The sequence below is a fragment of the Topomyia yanbarensis genome, chromosome 2 (assembly GCF_030247195.1).
Source record: "Topomyia yanbarensis strain Yona2022 chromosome 2, ASM3024719v1, whole genome shotgun sequence".
Lineage (NCBI taxonomy): Eukaryota > Metazoa > Arthropoda > Insecta > Diptera > Culicidae > Topomyia > Topomyia yanbarensis.
In genome coordinates this window covers 330,964,296-330,979,520 of record NC_080671.1, presented here as the reverse complement: position 1 = coordinate 330,979,520, position 15,225 = coordinate 330,964,296, and the positions used below count along the sequence as shown (strand labels likewise).

The 15,225-nt window shown below is 42.7% G+C and overlaps 1 protein-coding gene across 2 annotated transcripts in view; it reads right to left on the bottom strand.

Annotated features, from left to right (window-relative positions):
* Nucleotides 1–12,718, bottom strand: part of LOC131683911 (prostaglandin E2 receptor EP4 subtype) — a 47,586-nt gene extending 34,868 nt beyond the window's left edge. For both annotated transcript variants that reach the window (XM_058966318.1, XM_058966319.1), the window contains exon 1: nt 12,096–12,718. In XM_058966318.1, coding sequence (XP_058822301.1) covers nt 12,096–12,343 — 248 coding nt within the window. In that variant the 5' untranslated portion in view covers nt 12,344–12,718. The remainder of the gene's footprint in view (nt 1–12,095) is intronic.
* Nucleotides 12,719–15,225: the final 2,507 nt, after the last annotated feature.

Genomic DNA, 15,225 nt, shown 5'->3' with positions numbered 1-15,225 from the left:
GTAAACTGAATCGAGCACAGAAAAGCAAGGGGTAGTGTGGTCGTATGCAAGAGTGGTACTGTTATGTCACGTATGAAACTAGCCCCTCGTTCGCCTTAAGCATCGCCGCTGTTTAGTGTACACACTGTTGCACGGTAGACGAACGTCAAATACGTGGCTCAGAGTGAAGACATCTACATCAATCAAGGAACTAGAGTAAAACGTGGAGCGTGGAAATTGGTAATTAAATAGTTTGGTGCAAATTTCATAAGCATACCTCTTAGACAGTTGAAACCGCAGTGCCTCAGTAACTATTGGCCAAAGAAACTACCATGGTTAGCGAGGTAGGATTACATTCTAGAATCATTCTTAACCTAACCTAAATTAATCAACGTGAATTATAATTTAATAGTACTGGAGTACGAAAAGCACAGGAATTGTTTAAAGAATTCGATCATCTAAAACTTGGTTAGATACTAACTGTAAGTAATTGGAATATATAACCATGTACTTGAAATTAAATATATTAATAAATTACAGTTCGAGTCTTGCCAGAAAGCAGACTACGAAAAATCTAACAAACTCGAAAGTTACGAGAGATGAGTGCCCCGGGAGCTGACAATACGGCGCATCCCAGTCATGTTACGATGCATCCATCAGTTGCTTACAATTACAAGAGGTGCGACCGTCCAGATCACGACGAGGACATGGTGGCCTGTGATAAATGCAACACTTGGTGGCATTTCAGTTGCGCTGGAGTAGCGAACTCAATTGCTGACCGATCATGGATATGTAGCAACTGCTCCATAGTATGCGGATCTGTTGCATCTGGAAAAACGTCTAAGAGTGCTCGACTGCGTTTGAAACAATTAGCTGAGAAGAAGGCACTGGAAGACAAACTGTTGACACTGCAGGCCCAAAAAGAGCGAGAGTACTTGGCCCAAAAGCACCAGCTGGAAGTAGAGGCTGACAGTGATGGAAGTAGTACTACTAATTTTAGCAGTCGTCAAAGCAATGCTGATATACGGAGTTGGGTGGAACAGCAAAATATAGCGCTTGGTGGAACTAGCCACCCTATAGCCACCACGTCAACTCCCATCACTTCGTCGGCGGGTTTAATTGGGCAGGTGCCGCCACTTAATTTACCTAACACAAAACATTCGCTAGGTAATATGTCGTCTATGCCGCAACCTGCTTACACTTTCGCCGGCATGGCTCATCCTCCTCAGGTAATGATGCCACAGCAGATCCTGTTTCCAGGCTCTCAAATGAATCATGTTTCCGGACCACAGCAATCTATTGTCCCAGTTCGAGAGCAATTACAACAGCAATACACACTGAATATGCCGTATGGTTTACCTAAGCCTACGATTCCCCCAACAAAACTTCCAGTGAATTCTGAAGCGTACAGTAATCGGTACTATCCTGTTTCACGCGTGGCTGATATTAGAACTGGGAGAATTATAGAACATCCTGAAAAGACTTGTTTGCAACCTGTAACTCTATTTGCGCCTTCTACAGCGCAGCAACCAATGCCGAATCCTCCGCCGTCTTATTCGGGAATCCAGCGGTCAGCACAGGCGTACCTAACGCCGCACCTGCTGGGTTCAAGACTTCCAGTCAATTCTAATGTAAACGCTGAGCGACACTTTCTTATACCACCTGTTCCCGATACTGGCATCAGCCGCACAGCGCAAGATCAGTTAGAGGATGAAACGATACCGACGACGCAACAACAGCCGGTTGAACAGCAAGCACGTAGGATACAATACGCAATGCAACAGCCAACATTTTTGCCGAGCGGTTTAGCCTACGGACCGTCACCTGAGCAATCAACGACTTGTTTTCCACAACCACAGTTCACACGTCCTACAGACGGAGTTATCAGTCCAGAACAGCTTGCAGCGATATGTTGTCTGCAAAGAATTACCCAAATTCTCTGGAGATCCATTGGAATGGCCGATGTTTATAAGTGCCTTCGAGTCGACTACGGCAATGTGTGGTATTCAACCGGATGAAAATCTTGCAAGATTGCAAAAAAGTCTGGTGGGGAACGCCAGAGAAAAAGTTCATAGCATTCTCACTCTACCATCAGCGATTCCGGAGATACTCCGCACACTTCGGGACGAGTGCGGTCGTCTAGAACAATTGGTTTATTGTCTACTTTCAACGATAAGAAACGCTACACCTCCGAATGTTAACAAGTTAGAAACCTTAGTCACGTTCGGCAGAGAGGTGAGAAATCTCGTAACTTACATTGAAGCGGCAAATCTCCACGCGCACCTCTCGAATCCAATGCTATTAACAGAGCTAGTAGGCAAGTTGCCACCGAGTCTACGTCTGGATTGGGGGTTGTACACTCAGCGGATTCCTGATGCATCGTTAAAAGCATTCAGCGATTATGCATCATCTATTAAAATGGCCGCGTGCCAAGTAAGTTTTCCAATGGACTCTGGTTTACCAGATACCAGTACGCGACGTGGATCAAAAAGGGAGAAGGATGGTTTCTTGAATTCACATTCCATGAACGAAGAACGTGATTTAGAACCGGAGTCAGATATAGATGCAGTGTCGTTTCATCCGAATAAAAATACGAAACCATGCCATGCATGTCAGCGCCTCGAACATAAAATTCGCTCCTGCGACAAGTTTTTAAAGTACACTGTCCCAGAACGCCTTAAGTTCGTGGAGCAGAACGAATTATGTAAGCGATGTCATACCGGTCATGGAAGATGGCCTTGTAGAACAAAACAGCCATACGGTGTAGATGGCTGCAAGGAGTCGCATCATAAATTGTTGCATGCAGTCAAACTGCAACCGTCAACAGAAATTACGCGATCTGATTCTCCAGCGCTAGTATCTACACATTGCCAGCGCACGTCATCGCTGTTCAAAATAGTACCCGTTGTACTGCATAGCAATGGAAAGTCAGTGGCAACCTTTGCATTCTTCGATGATGGTTCTGACTTGACACTTTTGGAAAAGGGACTTGCGGATGAACTCGGCCTACAAGGAATTGAAAGTCCACTCTGTCTTCAATGGACTAACAATGTTACCAGGAAAGAACCCCGTTCGAAGAAGGTACAGTTGAGCGTCTCTGGAGTCGACGATAAAGGTGAATACGCTCTGCAAGATGTGCACACGGTGCAGAGTCTTGGCTTACCGAAGCAAACCTTAGATTACCAGGAACTAAAGCAACGATTTCCGCACCTGCAAGGGCTTCCGGTTCAAAGCTATACCGAAGCAACTCCTGGTATTTTGATTGGAGTAGATAATGCCCGTTTAAAGCTACCTCTAAATCAACGTGAAAGACGAGACAATGAACCTGTAGCTATAAAGACACGGTTGGGATGGACTATCTTTGGAGGTCAACGTGAGTCCGGAGAGAATAAACGTGTTATGATTCACGCATGCAGCTGTACCGGAGATCAAAAATTAAACGAAATTGTGAGAGAGTTTTTCATGTTAGATAATCTTGGTGTCAGTGCATGTGCTATACCCGAGTCGGAGGAAGATATACGTGCTCGAGGAATACTAATTGAAACCACAAGGCGGACGGAAACCGACAGATTTGAGACAGGCTTGCTCTGGAAGACTGATAAAATTGAGTTTCCCAGCAACTATTCGATGGCAGAACGTCGGTTAAAATGCTTAGAGCGGCGACTTGAAGTAGATCCGGAATTGAAGAAGGCAGTTCATGAACAGATTGCTGAGTACCAAGAACGAGGCTATGTCCATAAAGCGTCAGCGAAAGACCTGCGTGGCTGTAATCCTCGTCGAGTATGGTACTTGCCACTGGGAGTTGTTCGCAACCCAAGAAAGCCGAATAAGATCCGTGTTGTCTGGGATGCTGCAGCGTGTGTCGCAGGAATGTCGTTGAATTCGAATCTATTGAAAGGGCCATACTTACTTGCTCCCTTTCTGAAGGTGCTAAGTCATTTCCGCCAACGGCAGTACGCTATAACCGGGGACATCCGACAGATGTTTCATCAGATACTAATACGAGAACAAGATCGCCAGTCTCAACGATTTTTGTGGCGTACTGATTCAACATCGACCCCGGACGTGTACATCATGAATGTGGCGACGTTTGGAGCAACATGTTCTCCGTGCTCTGCCCAGTACGTAAAGAATCTGAACGCGAAGAAGTTTGAGCCCTACTACCCCGTGGCGGCTGCAGCTATTGTAGAAAATACGTATGTCGATGATTACCTGGATAGCAGAGATACTGTCGACGAAGTAGTACAGATTGCTACAGAAGTTCGGATGATTCACAGCAAGGCGGGCTTCGAAATTCGCAATTGGCAGTCAAACTCTGAACTGGTCCTCACACGGGTCGGGGGTGAGTATTCCAATGCCATTAAGAATTTTTTTGCGGAAGAGACAACGATCGCGGAGCGTGTTCTGGGAATGATGTGGGTCCTGGATAAGGATATCTTCATGTTCACTGCACAGATCCGCGCAGACCTGCAACCTTTGCTGACCGGAGATATTGTTCCTACAAAACGACAAGTTCTACAAGTCGTCATGAGTTTGTTCGACCCACTCGGGTTCATCTCTAACTACACCATTAATGGGAGAATACTCATACAGGATGTGTGGCGATCGGGAATTGATTGGGATGATTCCGTGACTGATAAAGATTTCGACAATTGGCGACGTTGGGTGATGCTGGTGCCAGAACTGGAACGTGTCAGGATCCCCAGATGTTATTTTCCTAACTACTCACCTCATAGCTACAAATCACTTGAGTTACACGTATTTGTAGTTGCGAGTGAGATGGCGTATTGTAGTGTGGCTTATTTTCGCATTGTCGAAGATGGAATCCCAAGATGTGCACTTGTAGCTTCCTAGGCAAAAGTTACTCCTCTCCGACCACAGACTATTCCCAAAAACGAGTTAAACGCTGCTGTGCTTGGCGTTCGACTCATGAAAAGTATTGTAGAGCGCCATTCCCTGCCTATAAAAAAAGGTTTTTTTGGACGGATTCAACCACTGTTTTATCGTGGATTAGAGCTGACCCCCGTAAGTATCGGCCGTATGTTGCGTTCAGAGTTGCGGAAATTCTCACCGAAACTAGTCTTGATGAGTGGTACTGGGTACCGACAAAATTGAATATAGCTGATAAAGCAACAAAGTGGGGTGGTGGACCGAATTTTGATCCAAATGACTGCTGGTTCCGGGGACCAGAATTTTTGAATTTGCTCGCACATCTATGGCCAGCGAATGAGCCTACGTTAAATGAGCCTACAGATGAACTACGGCTTGTACATGCACATCGAGAAGTTTCAAACACAACGTTGCTCGATATCTCAAAGTTCTCCCGCTTTGAAGATCTAGTGAAGATTCTTGCTTATCTCTACCATTTCGGAAACCAATGTCGCTCATCCGATAGAGTCCTAACAAAATCACGAACGGTATTCTTGAGTCAAACGGCATACATGGTTGCAGAAAAGTATTTGTGGCGGATAGTCCAAGCCAATTCGTATTCTGAAGAGATCGCGATACTGAAAGCAAATTCGGTACTACCTAAAACCCAACGTCAGTGCTTCGGGAAGACGAGTCCTCTGAAACGGTTGTCGCCATTCCTAGACGATGATGGTATTATTCGATCGGAGAGTAGAATCGATGCCAAGGCCGCTTACTATTGCTTTGACTTTCGCAACCCAGTAATTCTTCCCAGGGAAAGTCACGTGACAGACTTGCTCATTCTTCGATTCCATCAGCGGTATAGTCATGCCAATACGGAAACTGTGATAAACGAAATGCAGCAGAAGTTTCACATCCCAAAGATGAGATCGGTGGTGAAAAAAACGATCAAAAAGTGCATGTGGTGTCGCGTCTATCGAGTTAAGCCTGGTGAACCTAGAATGGCACCCCTGCCACAAGTACGAGTTCAGCCGTATGTCCGCCCATTCACGTTCACAGGAATTGACTACTTTGGACCACTGATTGTGAAGAGAGGTAGAAGTAATATCAAACGCTGGGTGGCACTCTTTACATGTCTTACGATTCGCGCCGTGCACTTAGAGGTTGTCCATTCTCTTTCGACGGAATCCTGTAAAATGGCTATTCGACGGTTCGTTGCCAAACGCGGTGCACCGCAGCAGATCTATAGCGACAACGGCACAAACTTTCGCGGTGCCGCACGGATCTTGGCCGAAGAAATCAAAGCAATCAACCAATCAGTGTCAGCTACTTTTACTAACGCCGAGACTGAGTGGCATTTCAATCCCCCGTCTGCACCTCACATGGGAGGCGTGTGGGAAAGGAAGGTGCGATCAGTGAAGGAGGCGTTCAAAGTTTTATCGCACCACGAAAAACTAGGCGATGAAGGATTAGTAACGCTATTATCAGAGGCCGAGATGATCGTCAACTCTCATCCTCTAACATTCGTTCCGTTGGAACGACCGGAACAAGAGGTCATAACGCCAAACAGTTTCCTATTAATAAGCTCAAGTGGACCTAATAACTTTAACAGAATTCCAATCGATGAAGCAACATCTTTAAGAACGAACTGGAAACTAATGCAACATCTTCTGAACCAATTCTGGAAGCGTTGGATTCAGGCATATCTACCGACCATTGCTCGAAGGACCAAATGGTTTTCCAAGCTACAACCATTGCAGGAAGGCGACTTAGTCATCGTGGTCGATGAATCTGTTAGGAACGGGTGGCTACGAGGTCGCATAATTAAGACCTATACAGCAATAGACGGCCAGGTACGAAAGGTGGACGTACAAACCGATTCGGGCGTCCTGCAGGCGATCAAGGTAGCTCTTTTAGACGTGCTAGATGTTAGCAAAGCCCACAAATGATAGGCATTACGGGTCGGGGTGTTATGTCACGTATGAAACTAGCCCCTTGTTCGCCTTAAGCATCGCCGCTGTTTAGTGTACACACTGTTGCACGGTAGACGAACGTCAAATACGTGGCTCAGAGTGAAGACATCTACATCAATCAAGCAACTAGAGTAAAACGTGGAGCGTGGAAATTGGTAATTAAATAGTTTGGTGCAAATTTCATAAGCATACCTCTTGGACAGTTGAAACCGCAGTGCCTCAGTAACTATTGGCCAAGGAAAATAACATTATTAGCGAGGTAGGATTACATTCTAGAATCATTCTTAACCTAACCTAAATTAATCAACGTGAATTATAATTTAATAGTACTGGAGTACGAAAAGCACAGGAATTGTTTAAAGAATTCGATCATCTAAAACTTGGTTAGATACTAACTGTAAGTAATTGGAATATATAACCATGTACTTGAAATTAAATATATTAATAAATTACAGTTCGAGTCTTGCCAGAAAGCAGATTACGAAAAATCTAACAGGTACCATTCGTGTGTGGTGTTACACTCGTTCTGACTACACCACACCTATGCTCGCTATGTCTGGACACGATTAAGGAAGAAATATGAAGGAAACGTCAAAATCCCGCTCAGTTCGTGCCGGTCTCCAGTTTCCTGTCGGCCTATTCCGACGTTAGCTGAGAAAGGGTCACTACGCAAAGCGTGCCGGTGCCGAAGCACCCGTTTACCTCGCACAGTGATGCCACTCAGAACAAAAGTTGGCCAAAATCTCTAAATCTGTCGAAATCACTAAACTAGGTTATTTTAGTACTCTGCATTCTATTTCGGCATATGCGATTTCATAAAAATGATTTTGGTTTGATTAGGGTGGGCCCAACACACAAATAGGAAATTTTCTACCGACATAGAAAAGGTTAGTTTTGGCTTTAGTGTTACAGTCTGGTTGAACGGTATATTATTCAAAATCAATGAATTTCAGGCATTTTCCTGATCTTTGCAAATATCGTTTGTGGTTTCTATCCGTTTATAAATATATCGTTTAACCACTTCCATTTTTTCGTCTATGTTAGATATATTATATACGTCTCCAAGGCGAGCCGCTCAACTGAAATCCAAAAACTAAAAAGATTATTGAAGAAAAATGAATTGTGATGTACAGTCGTGATTCGCTGGTTGGACACTTTTTAACTGGACCGCTTTTTAGTTGGACCTCCGCTAGTTGGACCATTGTCCAACTAAAAGCATCTGAACGTCAAAATCTCGTGTCAAATTTACTTTGACAATCAATCTGACAATATTTAGAGACATGAACAGATGCATTTACACTGCCAACATCTCCTTTGGAGAGTTTTTGACATTTGTCAGTCGGTCCAACTAGCGAATCAAATTCGTTAGTTGGACAAGGCTATGGCCCAACCAGCGAATCACGACTGTATTTGAACGGATCGGTTTCCCAAAAAATTTTTTTCTTACAATAAAAACACGTTGACCAAAAAATTGAGTTTTTTGGTGTTCAAAATTTTAAACAAAAATTCATTGCAAAGAATCCAAAAATTTTTTGATGAAAAAAGAACCGTTCAAGTACACGAAAATGTAAAAACATGTTTATAAACAAAATTATTATGAAAATTGGATGAATAGTTTTTGAGATATCACGTTCACCGCAACGGTACTTCATCCCGAGATAATTGCGTTTAAAGTTTTGTGTTAACTTAATTCGTGGAAGAACCAGTGCGCTGCAACCGGCTGTAATTTAAAATCTAGTGCTCCGATATGGAGGATTTTTTTTTTGCGGGAGTTGTCCTACTGGAGCTGTTCTCGGAAGGGCTCCCCGTCAGAATCACATACTACAATTTGCAGACGAGACAGGCAATGTCGCCCACTAAAACACTGCTTTAGGCCAATTGTAGCGGGCAGCGATTCTGAATGTGATATTCATTGTACGGTTCAGGTATGTGCGGGCGTAGGGATCGTGATCGCGTGTATCATCGCGAAGAGCTCGAGCATTTGTACGTTAATGTGTTCGATCGCGTGTGCGTTTGTATTTCGCCTGTGCTAACGTGTATGTAACTTCGCGTGTATAGATTCTATTTTATAACGGGAGTTGTCAGGTCCACGCTTGAGACCACGCTTATCACCGGGATGTTATCATATTTACGAGATCGCGAGTGTAGGTGCCAGGGATGTTCGCGAAGGGCTCAAGCATTGGTATATTAACGTGTATGTGACTTCGTGTGTATAATTTCGATTTTTTAATGATGTAGTGTGTATCCAGAGCAAATACTCATGGGTCAAACACCACACAGCCCCTTGAAAAGACCTTAAACATGGTCCATGCCAAAATTCCCAACCATCAATACACCATAAAATGGTCTCAATAACCCATAAATACACCAACATATGGTATTTTATATGGGTTTTACCGGACCATGGTAATGCTGTTTTCATGGGTTGAACCTATTTCAAACAGTCAAGCCCCATGAGCATGGGGGTATTATGCACTTTCCGTTTACTCGGGATTCTTGTTTGATCGCGCGCGTACCTTGAGTCTGATGCTTAATTTTTAGTGTATAGTACAGATGGTAGAAGAGAGTTCGTTTCCCCATATCACTAGAGTTCCAGGTCATGTCATCATGGAACGTGTCGTTTAGTGAATATGAGCGTCACTTTTTTGATTGGTTCAACTGAAGACATTAGTCCAGACTGGTAGCACCGAGGTAAGACTTCCGTTTCATGATCGTGCGACTAGTGGGTTAATGTTTGAGAGCGCGTTTGGAAGTTTAAAGATGCTACGTTTACTTAACTACCGGGTTTTTTCAAGTAGGCGAAGTTGCGGGCGTAAGTATGTGTGGATTATTGCAATTGCATGGTCGCGTTTGTGGCCAGGTTTGTGTTATCGCGAAGGCCCCGAGCGTTTGTACCTATATGAGTATATATGAGTTTCTTCATACTCTGTACCTGCAGCCCTCTCGGTCTCCTCGATGCATCACTATCGAGGCGTAATGCAATCATCTTAAAGCCGTTGTTCTTTAGCGCTGATGCACGCAATATGCCTGATGATGTTTGCAATACCGTCAAACCCCTCAACCTTGGGGAGGGCAGTACATTTTAGGTGATGAGGAAAATTACGTTTTCTGTAAAGTTTGTTAGGACGACAATGGTTGTTTGATAATGTAATAATTAAGCTGGATATCACCCGCTAGGCGGCGCCAGTGAGCATACTTTTTTATTTCAGTATCTCCAAATTACCGCAATTTAGAAGGTGATGTCTTCAGCAAAGTTGCTCGAGATGGCAAAGACCGCACGATGGTGACAGATTAGTTTGGGATACTCTCACTATGCGGCACAAATGATCGCACAAGCTTTCAATACATGGTACATTATATTATATCCCAAAATTCTTCAGGAGGTATAGAGCTACCCGATACTAGTGAGCTAGTAAACATTTCCCTAGCGCCACCTAGTGGCTGAATTCTGAAATCATCTATTCGCCGCCGGGCAACACTCGACTCACTGATGAGCATTGCCGCAGACTCTATACTTCTAAATTATCAAGATCTCGAGATATAGAAATTGAAAAATAGTACATGCTCATCAGCGCCGCCTGACGGATATGTTTGGTTTTTTTGTCCAAAATCGCCTAGCCCTTGACCACTTCTAGACTTTGCCGAAACACCCTCTTTATACGTTATTAGTCTTTTAAGTTGTATCATATTCTATAAGGTGCTCACTAGAGTGGGACATGGGTATATGAAAAAAATAAAATTTTGCTCCGAGTAACTTTTGGGTCCCATTTAGCTCCCAGAACAACTTTTAGCTCGATCGGTGGAACTATATTTTTGCGCCCACGGTTTAAAGTTTACATGGGATTTCATATGGGGAAATTGTATTTTGCAAATTAATTCTTCCAAGAGTCGCCCGTTACCTCCTAAAAATAAACACATGTCATTTTATAGGAAATTTGTCAAGAAAACAAAGTCTAGAAGACCGCGAAACGATCTGATGCTTGTGGAAAAAGTTATTAAGCCAAAACCGATTGATGCCCTGAAGATTGATGAAAATTTCACTTTTCATAGCATCACTGCTTCTGACGGTCGAATTATATACAACATTTTTAACTTTCGCTTATTATGTACAAAAGAAGCCTCAATTTATCCCTCAAAACTCTTGCGAAGTGGCCAAACAGCATAGATAAATGATTTAGACACATTAAGAGAAGATTAAAAAAATTGCGTAGAATTTGACAACCAATAGCAGTTGTGCTAGAAAAAATGAATATTTTATCAATCGTCAGAGCATCGATCGGTTTATGTTTAATAACTTTTTTCTCAAGCGTCAGATCGTTTCGTGGTTTTCGAAACTTTGTTTCTTTGTTAAATTTCCTATGAAAGCCACATAACGATTAATTTTTAGGAAGTAATGGGTGACTCCTGGAGGAATTATTTTGTGAAAGTAAATTTTCCCATGTAAACTTTAAACAGTGGGCGCAAACATATAGTTTCAGGGATCGAGCTAAGATTTTGCGAACTTTTTCTAGGACCCAAATTGTACCTAAAAGTTGCTCGAAGCTGGAATCTAATTTATGTCCCACCCTAGTGCCCACTAGCGCCTTATAGTGAGAGTATTTTAAACTACTGTGTCACCATCTGGTACTCTTTGATTTCTCGAGCAACTTTGCTGAAGACAGTATCCCTCTATATAATCGCCTTATTGAGATAAAGAATGATGTGAACATTAGCCGCCTGGTGGGAAAATTTCGAGTTATTATTTCCACCATCCACAAGCTCTTGAATTTCTGGACAACCCTTCCAGAGACATCATCTTTCAAAATAATTAGTGTTTCGATATATTTTCTTCTAAACTAATTCAATGATATTCACATTCACGACGTAAGGTTCGATTTATTTACTATCTTTCAGAGCATCCCTGGCGGCATATTTTTCACCTAATTAGATATCCAATTACTCTAAATTTTAGGTCTATGTAAGCACAACAACTTTGCCAAAGAAAATATGGCGCTAAATGTTAACACAAACGAAATATTTGGCCACAGTCCCAATTAGTCGAAATCTCATAAGCTATGGGATTCGTACTACGCGGATTCCCTTTTCACGCCCCGCGTATTTCTTTTTCGCGTTGTAGGAGACCCGACTGTAATCCATAAATTAATAATGATAATAAAAATAAATCTAAACATAAATTAAAGTAAAGCCATGTCTAAGTCCTAATTGAGTCGAAACCAGCTGCTGTTTTGACATGGAAAAAATCTTTGTATTCCCCAACAACTCTCTTAGACTCACTTTAACATTAGGGAATGTTTGGTGTTCCGCACGTTCTTCCTCTGCCAGAGATATATCAGTGCAATCAAACTTCCTGCGCAACCAAAAAGGTAGGACAGGCCGATTATGAGGTGACAGGGTCTCGCTTGAGGCACTGCTGTGGTGAGGTTTCCGAAGCCGGAATCCGTTAGGAGGCTGACACTGTCGTTCGAATCTTCCGGTCCTGCCAAGAAGTCCAGCATTGAGTTGTTCAGTGGTAGGTCGGACATTTTCACCAGTAATATCACTGAAAAGCACACAAATTATCAAGATTCTTCTAACCCGAAGAACCCCGTTTGTACTTCAATTGAGGATAATTGACACTAATCTTAGATATGAACTTGAACCTGCTGTGCCAGTGGGCACGGTTGTTTACATATCCAACGAAACAACCTTAAGCGATACACTTATTTCATATCTTGGTCACAACAATCACATCCCATTAGCTTGCGAATCAATATGTAATCCTTTGGTGCCCGTTCCGCTAAAATGGACTGCGATAGACAACACCGTGCGGGTGTCCTTCTGCGCCTCCAAACAGGAGAAGGGATCAAAAAGGGATCTCTTTCGCCACGTCCAACCAAACCGAACCGAACTCGCGCGCTTTCGAAACCACACTAAGCGCCCGACTGGAAAAGCAAAAGAATTTTATCCACCCACTGGAACCCCCCTCGACAGGGGAACGTCGGCTGCCAGTTTCAGGCATAGTGTGATGCCAATGACGGATGATGATGGAGGTTATTGTTATGATGATAATGATGATGATGATGAAAACGATAGCCTGTTGAGGTGCTTCTTAGAATGACAAAGGAGGCGGGTGACCATTAAGAAAATCATCTAATTGTCTTATTGATCACTTGTATTCAAATTTAATTGAAAAGCGATAATATTCTAATGGCAGTTCTGTGTATCCTCTGCTATTTCATGACGTTAATGTTTGACTCCAGTTTGAGAGACGAGCAGATAAAAAGGAAAAAAGGATTGCATGTCAAACACAATCATGGTGTTAGTAAAATGCAATAGTTTTAACGTCCAAAGTTTCAGGTTAAGAATTATAACGGTTTGAAACTCTTGACTCTCTTTTGAAGTGGCGAAGAATTTAGCAAATAACAGACCCTTCAAAACCAATCACTTCGCTAAACTGAGTATGACCCAGGATCGAGATGCCTGTTATATATGTTTTTAAAACGATGACTTCGAGCGATTGTTTCCGTAAGGAATATCTTCAATTATAATAGATGATATTTATCATTATTTTCAATTTTAAAATTTTAATGATTAAGAGGTCCTCTACCCTCGATGTTCGAAAACGAGCTGTTTTTGGAATACAAAATTACAATGTATCTAATGAATAAATTTTGAGGCTTTATGTTTTATTTTGAAACTAGAACTTTTAAATTTTAATTTTGAAGACCAGAAAAAACATAGGCGACTTTGAAATGTTATTCATTACATTGATGTTGGAACTGCTGCCGAATAAGACTTTTGATGAAAGTCATAGACGAAAACGCGACGCGACACAGGACGCGACACTTATTCGTACAAACGAAAAAATCGGCTAAATTTTTTTTTTATCAACTGAATGTCAAATGTTATAAAACTCACTCGGGGAACGGGTTTGGGCAGCCATCCGACCCGCTAAAACAACTACTCTAGCCGCCTCTTACGGTATTACTTCGGGGAGGGGTTTTTGTGTGCATTACACCCATTAACTATTAAGTACACACCAATTTTTTGTATTTTGTTTCAGCAAAATATTTTGCTGAAACTTTTCAGCAAAACTAGATTTGCTAAGATTTCAGCTTTGCAATTTTCGTTTCGTTGATTTTTTAGTAAAGCCCATTATTTTGACGAAAATCAGCAAATCTATAGAATTTGATTGCTGAAACAATCAGTGAAAGAATGGCAATTTTGCTGAGTTTCAGCAAATCAAACTGACAGTTCAGCGAATGTTGACAGTTTTGAATTGCTTTAATTTTAGCGAATTTTTTTTGCTGGAAGTATTGCTGATATTTCAGCAAGGCAAAATTCAGTAAAATTCAGCTAATATTCGGCAATCAAAATTTAGTGTGTAGTTTGTTTCTTCAATAGGCTTAGAGCACCACTCCTCGACCATCCCCACAAAGTGGCCCTCTCTGTATGGCACTATGAAAGCTAGCTGTGGGTCGAGAATTAACGCTCTTCTACTACGAGGGTAATCTAGGAAGCAAACTCCAGATTATCTAATTTACTAAGCCCTCCGGCTCCCCTGTGCAATTCAGCACCACAACCTCTTTAAGCCCTTTGGCTCCTTGCTCGTGCCATTTAGCACCACTTTCCCGTTCAGCCATTCGGCTCTCGACCTGTTCCCGATCTACTTGATCTAAAGTCCGACGATGGACCTAGCCTACTCTGAGGGAGGATTGTCCGGCGAGAGAAGTTCTCCTGAGATCGATTCTTCTTTGTTTTTACAATATTTCTCTCGAATCAACCGAAAGGGTGCCGTAGACTTTTCTACGGCTCATGTACGTACACGTCACATGACACAAATACTACTTCACTAGCTGGTGGAAAATAATAAACAAAGACGGCAAAAGTAAATGGGATTGTTTTCAACCAGTAAACTGCATTGGTGTTCGTGAGACTGGCCGACAAGAACTCAGTTGGCGATTTGACGATTTCGGGTAGAGCATGGCGTCCGGTTCGCTGGTGCCCCGAAGACCCATACCAGGTGCTCTTTTGCGGTCTACTTAACTAATCCCCGCCGGTGGATCTAGTATATTCCGCAGAGAGTTTCCCAGCGGTTATTACTTTCTCGAAAGCATTTTTCGCTCTTCATCGCGCCATTTTCATTACCCTCCGGAAGTCGCGCTAGTGCACTGAGTGCACGCTGCTCTGAAAATCTAGCGAAATCGTCTTAGAGCACCAGCGGCTGATCGTTCAGTGGACCATAAGCGCGACTTCCGGAGGGGTAAAGCGGTCATGATCGGCGTTACCACTCTGTTAACCGCTTTCCGCGTGTTTACTTACTTTTCAATATATAGAAGACATTATCTTGGTTGATATCCAGCCCTCTGGTTTCAAGCACATCCCTACATGTCGTTTCGAATCCCGGATTATCGAAGCCCACGTG